The sequence below is a fragment of the Halichoerus grypus genome, chromosome 4 (genome assembly GCF_964656455.1).
Source record: "Halichoerus grypus chromosome 4, mHalGry1.hap1.1, whole genome shotgun sequence".
Classification (NCBI taxonomy): Eukaryota; Metazoa; Chordata; class Mammalia; order Carnivora; family Phocidae; genus Halichoerus; species Halichoerus grypus.
This window is the reverse complement of record NC_135715.1, coordinates 122,337,367-122,358,933: the sequence shown is the minus strand read 5'-3', so window position 1 is coordinate 122,358,933 and position 21,567 is coordinate 122,337,367. Positions and strand designations below refer to the sequence as shown.

At 40.8% G+C, this 21,567-nt stretch overlaps 2 protein-coding genes across 2 annotated transcripts in view; one reads left to right on the top strand and one right to left on the bottom strand.

The window, feature by feature from the left end:
• The window catches only part of LOC118533953 (uridine phosphorylase 2), a gene marked incomplete at its 5' end in the record, with an annotated part of 30,012 nt that extends 27,776 nt beyond the window's left edge, over positions 1–2,236 (bottom strand). Inside the window, 2 exon segments of the mRNA XM_078069941.1 lie at positions 731–745; positions 2,099–2,236. Of these exon segments, the coding sequence (XP_077926067.1) occupies positions 731–745; positions 2,099–2,236 (153 nt within the window).
• The window catches only part of CCDC148 (coiled-coil domain containing 148), a 286,442-nt gene extending 266,240 nt beyond the window's left edge, over positions 1–20,202 (top strand). The window contains exons 15-16 of the transcript XR_013447145.1: positions 4,799–5,096; positions 19,314–20,202. The gene's annotated coding sequence lies outside the window, so the exon portion shown is untranslated. The remainder of the gene's footprint in view (positions 1–4,798; positions 5,097–19,313) is intronic.
• Positions 20,203–21,567: the final 1,365 nt, after the last annotated feature.

The window sequence follows — 21,567 nt, the reverse complement described above, 5'->3', positions numbered from 1 at the left end:
TACAATAAAATCAATATCACCAGAATAGGGGTCAATATAGTTTAGAGGATTTAGTAACTCCTGGGAGTTACAATATGTTCTAATAACTCTCCAGAAAGATCCTCTGTGCTGGAATTTGTAGGAGCTGAAACTGAGTTTTGAATCAGTGGCTATTTCATTCCTAACATAACATTAGAGGGTCAAATGTGTTCTTCAATGTGTTCTCCTCTTGGACAAAGGACTTTGCATGACGAAAAGTACCAGGGGCATCTTGGCAATTAGGTGATGTCTGCCACTAATTCTCTCACTAACAAATCTGGAAAACCATTGTAACCATGACCGTGATGTGCTCAGCTGAGTTCTCTCCCTTTCACCATCAAGAATATTAAACTATGGAAAGTTTGGAGCTCTGAGTTCCCCATTTTGGTTCCCATTGAACATGTCCTGACTTCCAAATGCATTGTAAGCTTCCTGGAGACATGAATCAAACCTGTATTAATTTGTATGGCCAAGATTAACAAGTCTGGGCTTTGGCACTGGCTCTGTCACTAATGAGTAGACTCTCTAAATCTCATTTTCCTCAACTATAAATTAAGAGAATGAACTATTATTTGATCTATTAGGTTCCTTCTAAATCAGATATTTGATAGGTTTATGATTATCACTTATTATGCAACATGATGATAAAATGACAAATGGGCTTATATATTCCTGCAAAATCTCTCTCTCTCTTTCACACACACACACACACACACACACTCAGCAGCTGCTGGAGAGAAAGAATTTTTAAAGAAGGGGTCCCAATTGGAAATCTCTGTTTGCCTAGTGAGGGCTGCTCTTAATTAGCTGACCCCTCATGATACATATTTCAGGCCTTTTCCCTGACAGGACAGCAGGGTCAGTCTAGTGCTATTTTTATTTCTTACTCTGAAGTCTTACTGCTTGTTTATGATAGTTTCGTATTTATATAAACGTTACCTTTTTTGTCCTTACCCATTTACTGTGTAAAAAAGAACAGTAGTAGTCTAAAAGTCAAGTGAAGATTAGTAAAACAAAATTTGCCAAGATCGGAGAATACTCAGCTTCCTTCCAATGTAGACATTCTATAATAGTTGAATGAACAGATGACTAAATAAATGGATTCCCCCATCTGAGCCCCAAAAGCAGGTGTGAGGCCTTCTTGGCCCAGAGGGGAGATAACTTAGGTGCCCAGCTGGTGTTACATAATCTTCCCTTCTTTACCCCAGTCTTCCAGCCACATTCATCCATCCTTCTATCACCAGGTACTATCAGGCGATTGACGGATGAGGGCTATTCTCTGGTGTAGGAGCCACAGGTAGGTCCGCTCCTTAGAAGTGTTACATATCTGCAGTGGACTCTTCCCCGGTCCTCTGGCATGCCTGGCTGTGCCCTTTAGGAGGGCTGCAGTGTCCAGACACATGACAGATATAGAGCTATTGTTTCGGAATACAGCCCTGTGGCAGAGAGACAGACTTAGAAAGGCCAGCTGGGCGCTCACACGTATACACTCTCCTTACAGGGATGCTCCCCTGCGTCCAAGAGGGAAATGGTCTCTGTGTTCCCTAAAATTGCAAATCATTCCGCTTTTATTTTGTCTTAGGACACCATGTGTGTCCAGAGCTGTTAACATAGTCCGAATACAGAGAGCAGTTCACCAGAGCTTGTGGAAATGCATTAGCAGCTTTTCAGCGAGCTGAGTATAGTGTTAAACAGCATGCTTTGACAATTCTGAAAATTGGCCCATGTGTACGAAAAGCTCAACATTCCCAAAGCTGGATAAGGGGTAGAGGAGAGAAAATTGTTGGTGGCTTAATCAGTTATAATCTGAAGAGAGGAGGTGTGCTTTGAAGGCTTTTTCCCCCTAACTTGAATAGCTAAGTGGTAGCTAATAAACTAAAGTGACACCGAATGCCATGTTCTGCCCCTAGGGCTTTTTCCAACAGCGAATGCCACACCTAGGCACTTAATTTAATTGTGTGAAAATGCAAAGCAGGTGAGGAGAAAGAACTCCTGTATTCAGAATCTCCCACCTTTTTCTGCCAGCTTGTGATGAGTACCTGAAGGGCAACCATTGAGTACTTAGACCAATGGAGGACACAAGATCAGTTTTGTGCATGCAATATCTGTCTGTCCCAGCTCAGACATCCTTCATGTCCTCTCTACTGTCCTCCAATCCCAGCTCCTTGTGTATAAACACTGCAAACTCTTTCATTGTGTTGGGGCTCCCACCAACGCAGACAGATTGTTAATAAAAATAAACAATTGCTTGCCTTATGACTGGGATAAGAACCAAGGGTCAGCTTTCAACTTTGATGTTTTTATTTTATTTTTTCTGTACTTTACCTAAGAGTATGTATAGACACTATGGGTTATGTTCATTAGTTAGCTAATTTGCATCATTGACCTGTAAATAAGGCAACCAGAAGCAAAGTTTGATGTACTTAATTAGTAAAGAAAAAGATAATCACAAAATCAAAGTAGGTGTTGATTTTGTTCAAGTAGGTGTTTCCCGGCATTTCTGTTTACAGTGAACATCAGCCAGCCTCTTGGGTTGGTACAGACAGCTCATTTGGGCACATTAGCAGGCCACATGCTTACCATGGACATGGAATCTAAGTAACATAAGGAAAAAAGTACTCTGAGTTTTAGATATGTCTTCTCATTCCACATTCCCAAACATTAGTTTTCATTGTAAAATGTGCTACGTTAACTTAAAGCTTTAAAGAAATCACATCAAGACTCTCCAACTTCTCTTTCAGAAGAAATTCTCGTGGAATAAGCCTTATCGCGTAGCCTGGAAATTTCACCATGCTATTTCATCAATTCCAATGATTTCTTTTTGTTTTGTTCCCATTTTAACATCTCTGAAATTATCATAGGTGTTGCAGTCAAGGGTGTCAAATCTAATAAAATGTGGTAATAAAACTGTCTATAGTTGCTTGTGTAACAGCCTATCAGGGGCACACCCGCCTCAGGGATGGGTGAGGTGGAGACCAGAGGGAGGATGGCAACAGCCTAATAGCATGGGTAGCCTGGTGAGCACCAGGAGGCAGGAGCAATGTCAGAGACCCAAGGAAGTGCAGCCCATAGAAGAGCACCAGGAGCAAAGTCATTTGGAAATCTAAGCTAATCCCTGCTCAGCGGGAAGCCTGCTTCTCCCTCTCCCACTCCCTCTGCTTGTGTTCCCTCTCTCACTGTGTCTCTCTCTGTCAAATAAATAAATAAAATCTTTAAAAAAAAAAAAAAAAGCCTTAAAAAAAAAAAAGGAAATCTAAGCTAAGCAGTGAGGAGCACAGAGTCCGAAGAAGGTCCAAGAGAGAGAGATAAGGCAACAAACGTAGTGTTTAAGGGCCTGCCCAACCCTATTGCTTGATTAAGTGACTTGCTTAGTGTTACACACATAATCTCTATGTGCCTCAGATCATGGCCTCCAAGATAGAAAAAATGCAGAACCCTTTGGAGGGTTTGGTAAGGATAAAATGGGATCAAATATGGAGGAGGACATTGCACAAACAGGTGACTTCTGAGTGTTCAACAAATGACAACTACTATTTTTCATATCATGTAGCAATTTTCTGGCCTTGCTTTTGAGCTTGCTTATTGTTTCTGTATTTGCAGAACTTAGTACAAATGAACCTGGTTCAAATCCAGTAAGGAAAAGGCAGTTGGTGGTGCTTAACTGATGTGGGTAACATTAGGCAGAGGATCAGAAGGATTGATGGCGAGCTTCCTCCCAGCAATGAAGAATATCTGTCCAGGGAAATACCCAACTGAGGTTATGGAGTAGGCACCCCCATTCACAAATGATTTACTAGGACTATTGGGTGGTCTGATTACACGATGCGTTCTGTTTCCATTTAACAATAATTCCTGTTCCACACTCGTTTTCAACTATAGGATGTAATTATCCTTTTATCCAGGGTCTCTGCTTCTCTTCTACCCTCATTATTGTCTTTTTTGTCCTCTCTTATGGGTTTCTCTGATGGGCCTAAGGTTGGTAATGAACTGCAATGCAAGTTAGCCATAAAGGCTGGGTAGCGAAGAGGGTAAGACTGTGGTCTAAGGTGAGTTCTTAAGTTATTACTGGTAATTCATGACATTTTTCCCTCGGTTGGTATGGATAGTTAGGACTTGGCTCAACATCTAAGTACAAAGAGGTCATTTTTGTTGTTGTTTTCTTTTTACAAAATACAGTAGTTTGAAAATAACCTCATTGTGTGGTGCCAGTGAATGTAAATTACAACTATTCAGATTGACCATAAAACCAAAACAGATGTTAGAATAGCTTGCAGTTTGAATTCTTCTTTGAACTATAGATACTGCTGTAATCAACAAGAATTTCTGAATGTTTCTGGAGACACAAAGATAATATGTATAGACAGAAACATTTTCATTCTTGAGGACTTACTCCTAACTCAGACTTACTAAATATCACCTCTAGACACAATTTTCAGTCTGGCTGCTTTAATGAGAAGTAAAATATGGCTGAAGACCACCAACCAACATTGACCTTAAGTGGCACTTTCTGTGATTTATGTCCCAAACAAAATTCTCATTTTTCCTGGTTTTATCAAAGAAGATAGAAATGCATTGGGAAGGAGTCTTTCTAAAGAATTAGAAAAATATGCTATGGACTTTGAGTAATGACTGCCAGAATGAACTCATTTTCAAATATATCCAGTGTCTTAAAGGACTTAACTTTGCCATGTTGTCCATGTTGCATTAATCTGGTCCTATTTCTAGTCAGTTTGATAAAAACTGATTAGCTGTTCACCACAGCTGTTTTCCTTCTTTGCAGGCACACAACTCAATTCAACTTTCCAGGCTCCTTTCCAGATGGATGAAGCCATATGCCGGAATTTCAGCAACTCGAATGTGAACAAATTTGATGGGTGCCACTTCCAGTCCTAGCCTATAGAAATCTCCCATTGGTGCTCCAATAAAATGCCTCTTCTACCTGCTGGATGGGCATGGACATCCAGAGAAACTTCATAAGCCACTCCTTAAAGGGGATAGAACAACAAGATGGAAGGAGCCTGGGTCCCTGAATCACCGGTTGGAGGAAAGCCACCAGGAACATTCACTTTGTACTCAATGTGAGTAAGAAATAAACTTATACTGTATTAAGCAACTAATATTTTTCAGCAGCAGCTAGCAACTAGTAAGCAAGGAAATGAAGGAAATAAGAATGATTATCAGAATCTTTAAGGTTTAAATTTTACACACCCAGAGTTCTCCTTTCCTTTGTAGATAATACTATTAATAATGATTTTCATCTCTATGAAGACAGGCTGAATTTTCAGGTACTGATGGATTTTATCCTCTCTTCTTAGCTAGAATTGCTGCCCTGGGATGTGAGGGAGTCAAGACATTGACTAGCATGCTCTTATTCAAAGGTAAAAATGTGGCTGGAAGAAGGCAAGTTTCTGAGAAAAGCTTCTATATGTGTAAAACAGACTTTGCCAGCTACCTCTAAAGATCCTGCTCTAGACTAGACCGCCAGTTCTGATCATGTGGAACTACATTACCTGCTCCCCAATTCACACACCACATGTGCACACACGCACACACACATGCACACGCGCATACACTTCTGCCTCCTATCCATCAAAATGGCCCAATCAATAAGAATTGTTCTCTGGTGAAAAAACCTAGGTTCTAAACCAGAGCATGTTTTTATTTTTGTTTTTGTTTTATCCAAAAGAGAATCTACAGAAGAGGTCCATAACCAAGTAGGCATGAGTTTATAAGGTTGGATAGTGGTTATGACAGACAGAGTGTGAGAATAAGTGCTAATGAAAATCTATTTGGGTAGAAAGGTAAAGGCCTGATTCCTGGGATTGTAACATAGATGAGACAACTGTGTGTGTGTGTGTGTGTGTGTGTGTGTGAGAGAGAGAGAGAGAGAGGGAGAGAGAGGTGTGAATATCATAATTTTCGTCTAAGACAAAACTTTCTATCCCAATGATTTCCCAGAAACCAACCTTTCGAATACCAAAGTGTAGTACTTTTTTTCTTTCAAATAGAGAAAGAGCCATTACTTTTTTCATCAGAGAAACTTAAGATTTAATCCCACCTTTTCCCTTAACAGTTGTGTTATGCCTATTACAGGTGCCCTTGGAGAGATGGGAGGAGAGGAAGCAATTTAGCACCTACTATTAATGAACATCACAGATTTATTTCTTCTTCCTCCCTCCCTTCCTTCTTTACTTCTTCTTCCTTCATCTTCTTTTCTTCTCCTTCTTTTTCTTCCTCTAGCTAACCTCTTCCTCTTCTTCCTGCCTTTCTTCAATACCTGCTCCCATTTAATGGACTATTCTCAGTTACTATGACTCAAAGAGTGCACCTAGTGTAGTGGGCAAGAAACCTGGAAATGGGACTTGGAGGAACTTGGTCCAAGTCCTAGCTTTGCCCCTATATGGTGTAACTTATTTACCTCCTTTAACCTTTCAGAACAATTACCTTTTTTATGGAGGAAATTAATATCTGCTAAATCCACTTACAAGACCTCATGTGAAGATTTAGCAAGGTAGTGAATGTAAGAGCATAAGACTTTTGCTCCTTTCACTGCTAAAGAAGTGAATACAAGTCAGATGAACACTGCACAGTTCTCACGGATAGTTCTCACACAATCCTCATGTGTGTGAGCACAGCATAACCCATAGACTTGTTGAAACCTGATGTTGTACTACACTTGAAACTAATGTACACTGTGTGTCAACTATACTTCAATCAACAAAAAATAAATAAAAATAATAGCAATAAGAGAAAAGAGAAAAAAAGAAAACCATATAACTTGCAGGACTATGAACAGGGGCAGACCTTTTGGAAAACAGAAGTTCTTTAAAAAGTTTATTCTCTTGACCATTTCCGTGAATCATCCTAAGTAATGTGAAAAATCTTTAGGTACAAAAATATTCATCTAAGCACTGCTTATAATAGAAAATACTTCAACATAAAAGTCAACAATGGACTAGAGAATGGATGGCACAGCCACTTGACATCCATATGCAACGTGTTTCAAAGAAAATGTCATAATATGGGGAAATGTTAATGACAGAAAATTAAGTAAAAAATGCAGAATACAAAGTTATATAATTCCAACTATTTTAAAGTCTATTTATTAAAAAGGATTGGAAGAAAAGAAAATAAATTGATGGTGTCTGTGTTTCGATAGTAGGGTTTTTTTTTAAGTGTATTTTGTTCTTTTTTGTATTTTCTCAATTTTAAATAATGAACATGAGTTGCTTTTATAATTTATATATATATATATATATATGATCAAATGAATACAGAAGTGCAATGTTCCTAACAGTATTCCATAAACAGTTTTCTCATTAATAGTTCTAATGAAAGAACACATTTTAATAATATGAAATATTGGATAATGGTTACTTTCAAGAAGTGGAATAAGATAGTATTGTTAGTTTTGTTGAGTTAATTTTATGATTTAATAAAAGGAGAATTAGTGAGGTTCAGCTCTGAATGTAGATGTTCAACAGTGAACTGAATCATAATAAATTCCGAACACCCAGCAGTATTGTCAATAAAATTGTATTTATCTCTAGGGACCAGAGCAACCAAATAATCATGTTTGCATTCAGTTTAGTTTGGGAGACTTTATGTCTTGTTGGGGTGGAAACGATTGTTCATGATGTGGACATTCTAAGTGGTTTCAGAGTATGAACATAGCTTGGGTTCCTATTAGGATCTCTGACATTTCTCTAGCTGAAGGTATAAACTTTGTTAGGAAAATAAGAAACAGCGGCAGAGGAAACTCAATTGTTTTCCCTAAAGTTAGAAATAGTTTTACCTTTATATCCCTAAGCATTGCTGGTAGGTTGCGTTTTAATCTTATATCTGTCCTATTAAGTAATACTAATGATCCAATTTACAAACAAGGCCAAGGCTTACAGAAGTTGAGAAACTCGTGCAAGATTATACAACCAGTAGATTACAGAACAGTCATTTCTCCAGTTCTGTCTGGCCCTAGTGGTCATTTTCTTTCTTTGCTTGGGGACTGTGCAATATAAGCTACTGGGCTCTGGAGTCAGACTGCCTGGGTCCTGGGGTAAGTTACTTTATCTTGGTTCTTTAGTTTCCTCATCTATAAAATGGGTAGAGTGAAAATAATAACTGCTTTGCAAGATTGCCCTAAGGCCTGAGATAATGTTTGTGACATACCTGATATACAGGAAACAGAGACTAATGAGCTCTCATTTTTATACCTCCCAACATGGAGAATCTGAAAGATACCAGCTTTAGAGAGACTGATATGAAAAAGTAGGATGTGGCAAAGTGTGTTCATTAAACCCTAATTCTTTTTCCTCTTGGGGGCATTGCTAGACCATATTCCCAACTCCCTTGCAGTAAGTTGAGGTCATCTGACTGAGTTCTGGTCAATGGAATGTGGGTGGAAATGACACACCTAATTCTAGGCCTGGCTCCTAAAAACCAGTATCTCACTCAATCTCTTGCCTTCTGGCCAAATGTAGGAGATGGAAGGCCTTGGATCTCAAATGGCTGCAGAGTAGACACCTCCCTTTACTTCATCACTGTTTTAGATTCAAACGAGAAGCTACTGATATACTTTTTTTTAATTTACTTGAGAGAGAGAGAGAGAGCGAGCCAGTGAGCAGGGGGAGGGGCAGAGGGAGAGAGAATCTCAAGCAGATTCCGTGTTGAGTGCAGAGCCCAATATGGGACTCTATCCCACGACCCAGAAATCACAACCTGAGCCAAAATCAAGAGTCAGATGCCTAACAAACTGAGCCACCAGGACACCCCTGAAGCCACTGATATTTTAAACAGCATTAGCCTATCTGACCAATAAGAGGTTTTTTGTTTTGTCAACATACTTGGAAATGAACCTTGTCTCATTAGATTTAAATGAGAAATAAATGAAATGGATGATGGGGTGGAAGCACAGAGTTGAGTTGGAACCTGAGAGACTGGATTTGGTTGTAATAGGGACAAAGAAAGAATGAATGGGCATATAGTTCAGGAGAAACAGGATTTAGAGCTTATCAAGAAAAGGAATGCTCAAGAAAATCATGCAGAAGACATGAGGCTAAAGAGCTTGGAGAAGGTGGAGTGAGACGTTCAAAAAACCTCATTTTAGCAAACACGTGACAGCATAATACAAAATTATTGTAATAAGGTAAGTGAAACTGAAAAACAGAAGGTAAGAGAAGAAGGAGGACATTTTAGTGTAGAAACTATTTGTCCAACAGCATTCCTCCACCAGATTCCCAGGAGAGAATGTGGAAAAATTGCTAAGGAGCCAAAGGAAGACAGGCTTGCCAGAAAGAAAGGACCACAGCCAGAAGGCTTTGTAGCCATTCATGGTGCCAGCCCATCACTCCATCACCCAGTGTGACTCCATGGTTACCTGTTCACTCCCACTCATCCTGGGTGTGACATCCCAGCACACCCTGGCCACACCATCCATCCTAGCCCTGCCATGGCTGCCAGTCCTCTAGTCCCTTCCCCCATTACATGAGCATTGCATCCTGAACCGGCAGCCTGATGCTCCCATGGCAGTCTTCCCATATGCCCTGCTCTCCTGTCTCTCCATCTCAGCACACTTCTTTGCCTCCTTCTTGGCTTTCCATGGGGTTCTCTGTATGTCTGTGTCTGAGTGTATGTGTGCATGTAATCTATGAGTCCTGCAGCCTCTTTCAGCTCTGTAGACCAGTGCTTCTCAAAGTTTAGCTGACATAATCACTAGACTCTTCATGGGTTCCTCTTCCAGAAATTCAGATTCAACAGGTTGGTGGTGTATGTGTCAGAATTTGCATTTCTGATAAACTCCTCCTTGGTGCTGATTTTGCTGGTCCAAGCTTCATGCTTTGAGGAGCACTGCCATTGAGGACTCACTCCATCCCTGTGCTGAATCTATCTCCTTTCTTTCCTGGCGGCCACTGCCCCATCCTAGGCCTCCAGCACAGCAGTGCTAGCTGGACAGTAAAACAATGCCAGCCATGTATGCAAGACAGTGAGCTGACTGCTACTATAGGAATGACCTTAATTCAATCTAATCCATATTTATGAAGCATATCATCCACAGCCTTCGGTTATTTCGGTAATAATTATATACGACTTTAATTATTAGTGATAACGAGTTTTCTTCCCCACACCACAGTGGTCAAGCTGTCTTTGCCAAGAACCATCTGGGATTTCTTCGCTCTGCATTCCTCCCATTTCCCTCCAAATACCTCAAACAATCTTAACAAAAACCTGGTGTCTTTATATATCTCCAGTGATCCTCAACTTAATTGCCCATTAAAATCACCAGGAAGATTTTCAAAAAATACTGGTTCCCAGGCCCCAATTAATTTAGACTCTGAAAGTACTTTTTAAATCTTCCCAGATGGTCTGACACGCAGCCAAAGTTAGGAACCCCTGCTTTAGGCCTTTGTTCCTCAAGCATCCCTCCCCTTCCCTTCCATTTTTCATGTATTGGAATCCTAGTTGTTCTTCAACTTCATATTCAAGTATCATCTCCTCCATGAAGGCTTTTCCAAGAATCTTTCCTCCCTGGTCAATATGGATTCCCCACACTGTGCTCTAGAGCACTGATTTAGCATTTTACATGTTAATTTTCTGTTTCCCCAGAAAGATTGTGAATTCCCTCATGCAAGCTGTCTCATATATCTTTTTTTAATCCCTAAGGCCTAACAAATTCTATTTGTTGAATTAAATTTAACTGTTCAGGAAGTGGAACAGAAGTACTATTAACTTCCTCCTGAAAAACATTTAGGGTAACAGATTCTTAATTAGTTAGTAGATCATAGCTGGTTTCAAAAATAAAGCATTCCATGATGTTAGTACACTCTCCTACTTCAGAACAAGCCTCAAAGCCTCAAGGCAAAAGGACACCTCCTTTCTTCTCTTGGTGAAGGGCAAGAGGACACTTACCCATAGTCCCTTGTTAGACAAAGTGTGGTCAGTGAACCAGCAGCAGCAACCGCATTGCCTGGGAAGCTTGTCAGAAACATAAAATCTCAGTCCCCACCCTATACCTCCAGAGTCAAAATCTGATTTTTAACCAACTCTAATGCCATTCCTGTGCACATTAAAGTTTGAGAAACACTGCCATCCACTTTCTCTTCCAACTTCTTTTGCACTTTCTGTTTTACTCTGCAAAACTGCTCTCACTATTCCCAGTGGAATCTATAAATCATTATTCTATAAAAGAGTGCCATTCATCTTCTCCAGTGATTCTGAACTCCATCAACATTTCAGAGTCACCCGGGGTGCTTTAAAAGATATTGATACCTGGGTCCTCACCCCTAGAAATTCTGATTCAGTTGGTCAAGGAGATATGGACCTTGGTATTTTTAAAATCACTGATCTACTCCATATTTCCTCTTTCAAGAAGAAATTCTCAAGCCAGCACAACCATTAATTTTATTCTTTAGTCTTCCTTGATGTCTGCCCCAGTGTCTGATAATCCCTTGGTCAAGAAATTGGAGGGCATGTCCATAGAAGATGTATAACCCATTGAGCTTATCAAGAAGCACTTCTAAGATGATCACTTTATCAGTGACCAAAAGAAAGACTAGTTTGGTCATCACACCAAATTCAACCCAGTATGAATCTGGTAATTGCAATACTTTGATCTTCCTAAAATATATTTTTACTGACTAGAACATCTTTTATTGTTTCCTCCTCAACCTTGTTTTGTATTTTCTTTTCTTTTCCTAAAACATGGGTCAAAGTTGGGATTAAGAATAAAGTCTTTCAGCAAACCATGAAAAGCTACACAGAATGGTCAGTATTACATATTGGTAACCAAAGGAAAGTGTTTGTTGAGAAGTCTTTCATTTTACCCTTACCTTCATCTTCATAATTTTTCCTTACCCTCTCCTTGGCTTCCCTGATGAAATTAACACATAGGAAGCTACCTCTGTTTGGGATGGGTAAGCGGAGCATTTTCTGAAATGCTGACATGATAAAGGCTCCAAGCAATAGGTTTCACACAACTCTCAGCGAATCAGAAGGAACTCACAAGAATTCCTTAAGCCTCATGAAGATTAATGCTCTATTATGTTCTGTGAACCTGGGGCAAGAATTGGAGCTAAATTTGCAGACAGCTTTGGCAGATTTATGTCTACCCCTGAGATGAATAACATACGCGGTATTTTAGAACTGAATTCTATGTAAAGTCCATCACAAAGCACATGAAATCACTTCATAATAGGCTGCAACACAGTTAAATCTCCCTTAGGCACTGGGAAGCTCCTTTAATTATTTCTTAGCTATAGCCCATGGTCCTGGAATTAAAGGCTGAATCCCAGGCTGAACTTTGAGTTTGTTCACTCTTGCAGGTTGGTTAACCTTTTGCATGTTTTTTGGTGACTTTTTTTTTGGCCCCATTTTCTTTTCTTTTTTTTTTCAATTGAGATATAATTGATACATTCCTCCACTTTCTTAGATGAGCCAAATGCCACCAAGAACCAAGAAACGAAAATGCCATCAGGAAGAAAATGTGCATTTTTTAAATTTTGTTTTGTATTATGAGCTGTGTTCCAACTGTATTGTCTCTAAACTTAAGAAACTTACATAACCGCAGAGGCCTATCTTATGAATATTTAATATAAAATCCAAAGAATATCCATCTCATCAGAACAAATAAAAAATCAAAATTACTCACCCAACATATGTATTCCTGTCAGATCTTGTGGATTTATTGGGAGCAGGTAAATTTGAAGGCATACTTTTACTATATGGATAGTCATTCTTAAGTTGATGTCAGAAAAGAAATATTGTGATTTGCTATTAAATTATAGATCAAATCACAGTAGTTCAGCTCCAAGTTAGAATGATACCCTCCTTTAAAACCTATGTTTTCTTCTAAAATTGCCAGTGGAACTTTTCTCTGAGCATTCTAAAGTCCCTTATTAATTCAAAAATAGCCTCCTTGACATGGCCTTTTATACTCCAACCCAGCTTTCAGAATAGCACTTCCCCAAGAAGATAGTCTCTCTTTGAAGGTGTGGCATCCTGGCATCCTGTCTTTTTGGCCAGGTTGGTTAGCTTGTTAACTGTTGACCGGTGAGCCTTTCTCTCACATCTGGCCTTGGTCCCAGTGTGGGTCTGGTGTAGCACACTGACTTATTTATTTTGAGACAACTGTACATGGATGTGAGTCTTGCATTGATTTCCATAACAACTCCACTGGGCTATCTCAAAAATGTGTCCCCAAAATGTCCCACTTTCCAAACATTTCATTTTCTTACCCCATCCCTACCTCTCACCAACTTGGTCTTGTTCTTTGTGATCAGAAGTGAGGAAAACATCCAAAGTCAGGACCTCAGAACATTCCTTCATCTGAACTTTGTCCATTCAAAATCACACAGAAGTTCTGTTTCTCAGGGGCTCTTCATTTAGCTAAACCCTAGTTAAAGTCCAATTGTCAGAGGCCAATCCAGGTAGAAAAATGAACTACAGTCCAATATTTTTAGAAAACAGTGCCTGTTAAGAAATCCATGAATTCCTGGGGCGCCTGGGTGGCTCAATGGGTTAAGTGTCTGACTCTTGATTTCAGCTCAGGTCATGATCTCAGGGAGATCGAGCCCTGCATCAGACTCCACGCTGGGGGTGGAGCCTGCTTAAGATTCTCTCTCTCCCTCTCCCTCACCCTCTCCCCCTCTCACCCGCCCCCAGCTTGCATGCTTGCTCTCTCTCTCTCAAAAAATAAATAAATAAATAAAAAGAAAAGAAAAGAAATCCATGAATTCACTACTCTGCTGCTGCTTTTCACTTTATACGTTTCGGATGGAAAATCTAAAAGACTTTAGAGGAACTTCATCTTGATCCTTTTTTGCCTCAGCTCTCATGGCAATCAGCGAAAGTCCTATGCAGGTATGAGCTTCAAAAACATTAGTCTCAAAAAAAAAAAAAACAAAAAAAACAAAAAAAAAACATTAGTCTCATCACTTTCAAACAAATCAGAGCTCAAAATGTTCATAAGCACCCAAACAACAGCAAATACAAGGCTTTGCATAATGTGAATGGATTTCTCTGTAAGAATGTGCATGACAGGGGCACCTGGGTGGCTCAGTCATTTAGCGTCTGCCTTCGGCTCAGGTCATGATCCCAGGGTCCTGGGATCGAGCCCTGCATCAGGCTCCATGCTCCGCGGGAAGCCTGCTTCTCCCTCTCCCACTCCCCCTGCTTGTGTTCCTGCTCTCACTGTCTCTCTGTCAAATAAATAAATAAAACCTTTAAAAAAAAAAAAGAATGTGCATGACAGTCAACAATCAAGTGTCCATATCCTACGTAAGATCTCCATGTTAGAAGATACTCCTCTTTGTGGTGATAGTCAGTCTGGACAAACTCCTCAGATTCCATGCCGGCCTCCTTTGGTCCATCTTGGCCAGCAAACAAAGCTTACAGAATGAGACGGAAAGAGGCTAGAGAACCAACGTAGCAGCCTAAATCTTGCTGTGCCACCACCAAGTAGATGTTTGTAACTTTGCCCAAAGTATTCAGAAATCCTGGAAGAAACTGATCTTAGTACAGGTAATGACAGCTTGGAGGCAAAATAGGCCCGACCATGTGTGTTGCTTCTGTGACTTGGGACGGCAGTAGCTGTTTGTAGTTTACAATGACGTGTGTCTCTTACCTCCTGACCCACCTCCAAGGGCTCCACCCGCGGCTCCTTCCAACCACCACTGACAGTTCCGAGCCGCAGCGTGCCCACTGCCCACCGTGGAGTCTCCACACTTGTATTTGGTATTCTGTGCTGCATGTCTCCATTTATTTTTAGGGTATAATGAAGAGGACCACCGAATTCCAGTCTGGCATTTACCTCTGGCTCTGACAGGTGAAACTGTTAGCTAATTAGATAAGTGTTAGATAATTAATGACTCCTGTGGATTCATTAGACTAATTAACAAGTCTGTTTCCAGTGCAGATTCTGTCAGCCAATGGTCTCGATCACGAATAGTGTCAGGGAATGCCAGCAAAGATTGATGGACCCCATATAACAAGTCCCTGGAACATTAAGGCAAGTGGTCATCATTTGGGTGAATTGCAGAATAGTTTTGTAGAATCTATGAGAGCAGAGTACTGATTAATGTCTTCTGGCTCATCTTCAATTCTTTCCCCTAGTTTTCAATCTTTTCAGGCTTGATCCTACTCTTATGGTAGGTTGTTCCTGGATTTTTTTTTTTTCTTCTTAAACTGTATTGCAAAAGGCCAATCACCTGAATGGCAAAGGATAAAGTTCTCATTTTTAGAAAGCATGTATACAGATGGCACGAGGCAAACGCAATCCATCCCTGGGCATTGTGCAAATAAAGGTGTGTGCCAGGCAGCGCGCTGACTCAGCCCAGCCTTGAGGTCAGTAGGCCTGCCTTGGCTCTGCCAGATCCGTGCTCAGACAAAGCCCTTTGCTTCCCACCGTCTTTCTCCATAGTGCCAGCATTTTCATATTCTCACTCCCACGACCGTGCTCTCTCTGGCTTAATTTTGCCCCTGCACCTTTAATGCTGGAGAAAAAAAATCAGAGTCCTGGCATACAACGGGATGACATTTGGGTCTCTCTGCATTTGGCACGCTTTCCACTTAACCTGTAAGATGCATCCATGTAGACATAGAACCATACCCATCCCCGAAAATAGCACTCCTCTCACTCTGGGGAGGGGCAGGGCTAGGAATTGGGGATCCCAGAACCTTGCTGTAAGGGCTGGGCATCTGCCTCATGCCAGGCCCTGTGCTAAATTCTGAGAACACAAAGAGGATGAGATGGATGGCATCTACCCTAAAGGCATTTACAGTCTAGTGGGGAAGAGAGATGAGCGGTAAAGAATATGACAGGTGCTATGAAAACTCATTGAGGCCCTGAGCTCAGCGGTGCGGGGGGGATGGCGGAAGAGAATGCAGGGGCCTCTGGGAGGCTGTGATGCCTGGCCTGTGTCTTGAGGAAAGATAGGAAAGATGTAGTCTCCAAAAATACCCCTGGGGGGGGGTGGTGGGGGTGAATATGAGAGGCCTTTGCTTCTGGCCCAGGGAACAGTGTGTAAAATGCCGAGAGGTGATAGAGAAAGGGTCTCATTCAGGGAACAATTAGTAGTAGTATGTGCTTTTACTTCCATGTACGTGCACCAGAACATCTCAGACAGGGCTGTGGTGGCTTTCAGGTTTTAAAATTCTGGCATTTTTAAAAAAATCAAGAAAGGTCAAAATGGGGTTATCCTAGTCCTACTTTAAAAGTTTACACTTAATGGGGGTGCCTGAGTGGCTCAGTCGGTTAAGCGTCTGCCTTCGGCTCAGGTCAGGGTTCTGGGATTGAGCCCCATGTTGGGAGCCTGCTTCTCCCTCTCCCCCCTGCTCACCCTCTCTCTCACTATCTCTCTCTCTCTCTCAAATAAATAAATAAAATCTTTCAAAAAACCGTTTACACTTAACAAATTGGCATCTTAACTCTTTTAATAAAGAATACAGTCAAATTGTGCCACAAGACATTGCAGGGCTTATAAAAATATCTCTTAATTCATCACACACTGTAAATTTAATAGAACACAAGTTTAAAAGTAGCATATGCCAATCTAATTTTAGACCAAACACTCTCCCACCTTCAGGCCACCAGGCCATCCCTGCCTCCCTGAGGCCATGCTTGGTGCTCTTTGCCTTTCTCCCAGACCAACCCCTTCTGCCCTGAGCCCAGAGTCCCTGCTCTGAGAGGGTCTCTCCATGAGGAACCTACAGAAGGTCCTATAGTGCTAAAGGCTGCAATGAGCACTCTTGCCCGGGAAACAATCACACACAGGCAAACACACACACACACACACACACACACACACACACACACACACACACACACACACACCCTGCGAGAGAGAGATGGCAATGCACAGCAAAGTCCCCACCTCCACTCTTTTCTTTTGTCCCCTTTTTCTGAAGCAGGTCTCTCATGGCCAGGATGGGGTAACTCTTTGGGGCAACTCCTACTTCTTGCCACCCCAGCCCCCCCTGCTCTGCTATTTGGCCCATCAATGGCTTGAAAGAGCTCAAAAATGTCTTAAGTTATCCATCCTGATGCTAAGCAGTTTATTTTTTCATTTATTCATTGAACAAATATTTCCTGAGCACACACCGCACTCCAGGAAGTGTAGGAGACACAGGTATGACAAAGACAGCTCTGGGTTCTCGGCTTTCTTCCACAAAAATATTGACATTCCATTAACAGAAAAGATGCAACTTACCGCATTTCTCATGCTAACCTTCTAGATGTCAAATCACATGTATTAAATATATCTTCATCATTCTATTTTTCTATTTTTATTTAATTCCAGTATAGTTAACATATGGTGTTCTATTCTTCATACCTACTAACTAAAACTCATTGAATCTCTGGATCTTTCCGTAAGTGTTTACTTTCCAATACATAGGTTGTAGCTGCACCAAATCCTTTTTGGAAGAGTGGAGGTATTAAAAAACACACAATCGTTTCCTTTATGGTATAAATATGTTGCAGCTTAACATTTTTACACATATGTTCAAAGAAAATATACCTTATTTTCTAGTAGCCATCTGCTCTTTCCCACTATGCCCACCATCCTGGAAGTTAGGGCAAGGGGTGGTGACTTTAAACTTGCCCATCAAGAGCATCTTCATGTCTTTGCTTTAGACAGTCTCATCTAGATGGCTCGTTCTCTTCCAAGTCCCTCTGCCCACTGCTCCCATGTGAGATGACACGCACCACATGGGATGGGTGGGGAGAAGCTTACTTGGTTTCTTGACAGTAAGGAAGAGGAGGGCTCTGGGATCCATGTGCTTAGGTTCCCTTCCTTTGGCTCCACTGGGAGGTGGCAGGTCAGGTGCTGTCCACTGTGTTCTTGTGAGGAACCTGTAGCTACTTGGGTTGGTCTATGGGTCTCTGAATGGGGTGACTGAGACACAGCTGGGCCCATCCAGCACTAATGGGACATGATGCTGGTACCCACCTCTGAAGTCTCTTGCCTATTTGTTTCTTTGTCTCCAGCCTCAAAACCCCTTCTCTTGTGGCCTCTTTGTTCAGTCCTCAGGCTTCTGACAGCCCACTGGCATCTGAGAACTTCTGTTTCCCTTGTGAGAACACTCTGTCTGCCACACATAGGCTTTGGTGTTGTCCTGAGCTCTCTCTCCCAATTCTTCTCTGCTTACCATTGGCGCACTAATGCCCCACACCATACTAGATGGAGATTCTCCTACTGACTTGCAAACTCTCCTGGGCTATGTGGAAGGATGCACACTTCTGGCTCCAGTGTCCTCAGGTTGACCTATGTCTAGTTGGATAATGTGGCACTCTCGCCCTTGAATTTCATCCCCAGGGGTAGATGGTGACCAGGTACCCTGTCTGAACTTCTTGCCTTACTTCTCCCTGCTCCCACAACTCTCATCACAGGAAGGTGAGGTCCTCTTTGTACCTTTTCTACCTGACCCAAGTGAAATACCCTTATATACTGAATTCTCCCCGGTATCTGGCAGTCACTGTGTTCAAGTTCACTGGACCTAGCTTCTAATATGTTAATGAAAACAAACATTTTTGTAAATCTTATTGTTCCTCACACTGCCTCCCTAGGGACTCAGACTTCCTGTTAAAAGAGTCCCAATTCCCTACTTGATTTCCCATTCTCCAGCAGGTAGATAGGAATATGGACTATGAAAATGGTCATGTACACAGAAAGGAAAGAAGAGCTTGGCAACAGGTTTCAAAACTACGATCTCCATTAACACTTTGAAGCAATAAGAATCGAAGCTCTAGCACAAAGGCCAGGAATACCAGTGTTTATATTGTGCTTTGGAGTACTTATCCCTCCACAGTTCTGTTAGAATTCTTTTTTTTTTCTTACATTGATGCTTTATTTGAAACAGTTCTGAGTTTGAGAGTTCTTTCTTGCATCAAATGAGTGAAGACTCAAAGCAGGGAGGAAAAAAAAAGGTACTTGTCAGCTTGAAGTCACAGACAGTTTATCTTTCTATAATTAGATTAGGAGGAAAAAACCACGAAGAACCCATGGGTAGCAGGAAGATCTGTTAGAATTCTGTCCTTGAATTATATGACACTCTTCTAGGCAAAGGCACGCAGAGGGGCAGTGGATGAAACCTGTGCCATGAGCGGGGTCACTTGAAGGGGACTCTAGTGGAGGCTGAACCAGGCTGAGACTGTGGAGAGGATGCCAGCATCCCCCAATCCTTGCAGAGGACTGAAGCCTCCTGTGTTCAGGGCCACGGGATGCTAGAGTTACTCTGGTTAGGTTTCAAAAGTTCAGTAATTTTGTATGAGATTAAAAATACCCCCAAAATGACATATTTTCCAGGACCCACAGAGCATTGACATCTGGAATCTCTATAAAGTTGAAATTTGCTTTAAGAAAATAACTGCTCCTTGAAACACAAGAGAGCCTAGAAATAAACCCACGACTATATGGTCAATTAATCTTCAACAAAGAAGACAAGAACATGCAATGGGAAGAAGAGAGTCTCTTCAACAAATGGTGTTGGGAAAACTGGACAGACACATGCAAAAGATTGAAACTGGACTACTTTTTTACACCATACACAAAAAGAAACTCAAAATGGATTAGGGACCTAAATGTGAGACGTGAAAGCATAAAAATCCTAGAAGAGAGCATAGGCAGTAACTTCTCTGACATTGGCCATAACAACATCTTTCTGGATATGTCTCCTGAGGCAAGGGAAACGAAAGCAAAAATAAACTATTGGGACTACATCAAAATAAAAGGCTTCTGCACAACAAAGGAAACAATTAACAAAACTAAAAGACAATCTCCTGAATGGGAGAAGATATTTGCAAATAGTATGTCTGATAAAGAGTTAGTATCCAAAATATATAAAGAACTGATTGATATAACTCAACATCAACCCCCACCAAATAATCCAATTAAAAATGGACAGAAAGACATGAACAGACATTTCTCCAAAAAAGACCTACAGATGGCCAACAAACACATGAAATGATGCTCAACATCACTCATCATCAGGGAAAGGCAAATCAAAACCATAAGGAGATATCCCCTCACACCTGTCAGAATGGCTAAAATCAGAAACTTAAGAAACCACAAGCATTGCAAGGATGTGGAGAAAAAGGAACCCTCTTGCACTGTTGGTGGGAATGCAAACTGGTGCAACCACTGTGGAAAAGAGGATGGAGGTTCCTCAAAAGATTAAAAATAGAATTACCCTGTGACCAAGTAATCACACCACTGGGTATTTAGCCCAAAACAGAAAAACACAAATTTGAAAGGATACATGCACCCCTATGTTTACTGCAGCATCATTTACAATAACCAAATTATGGAAGCGACCCTAGTGTCCACCAACAGATGAATGGATAAGGAAGATGTGGTGTATATGCAATGGAATATTATTCAGCCATAAAAAAGAATGAAATCTTGCCATTTCTACCAACATGGATGGAGCTAGAGAGTATAAAGCTATGTGAAATAAGTCAGTCAGAGAAAGACAAATACCATATGATTTCACTCAAATGTAGAATTTAGGAAACAAAAAAATGAACAAAGGGGAAAAAAGAGAAAGAGAAATAAAAAAACAACAACAGAGTTTTAACTATGGAGAACAAACTGAGGGTTACCAGAGGGGAGGGATGTGGATGGGGGGATGGGTGAAATACGTGGATAGGACTAAGAGCACAATTATGGTGGTGGGCACTGAGTAATACATGGAATTGTTGAATCACTATATTGTACACCTGAAATGAATATAACACTGTATGTTTTTTTTAATTTGTATTATTGTCTTTTTTTATTATGTTAATCACCATGCATTACATCATTAGTTTTTGATGTAGTGTTCCATGATTCATTGTTTGCATATAACACTGTATGTTAATTACACTGGAATTAAGTTTTTTTAAAAATGTTTAAAGAAAACAACTCCTCTTGATTTATAAAGTTTCATTGATCTTCTTTCCTTTCAGAATTATATTGCTTAATATTTAAAGTATTAAAAACCCAGAAATTTCTCTTTGGACAATGATTTAAAATAATAAGTAAAAGAACATATTTCAACTGTGCAAACATTTATTTATGGGGCTTTGTTGAGGTATGAGAAGGACTTGATTGTTGTCAACCATTCTATATAGATAGGACCTGCTTAGTCTGTTCAGGCTGCTATAACAAAATACCACAGACTGACTGGCTTAAACTATAAACATTTATTTCTCACAGTTCTAGGGGCTGGGAAATCCAAGGTCAAGGTGCCATCAGATCAGGTATCCAGCAAGAGACTGCTTCCTGGTTCACAGGCCACTATCTTCTCCCTCTGTCCTCACGTAGCGGAAAAGGAGCAAGAAAGCTCTCTGGGGTCTCTTTTATAAGAGCACTAAGCCCCTTCGTGAGGGTTCCACCCTCATGATCTAGTCACTCCTCACAGCCCCCTGCTTCCTAATACCATCACCTTGGAGGTTAGGATTTCAACATATGAATTTGGGGGAGACACATTTAGCCCGTAACATTCTGTTTTGAGGTGAATCTGTATAGGAGGTGTCATACATACACCTCAGGGATTATTAAGCACCTACTATGTGCTAAG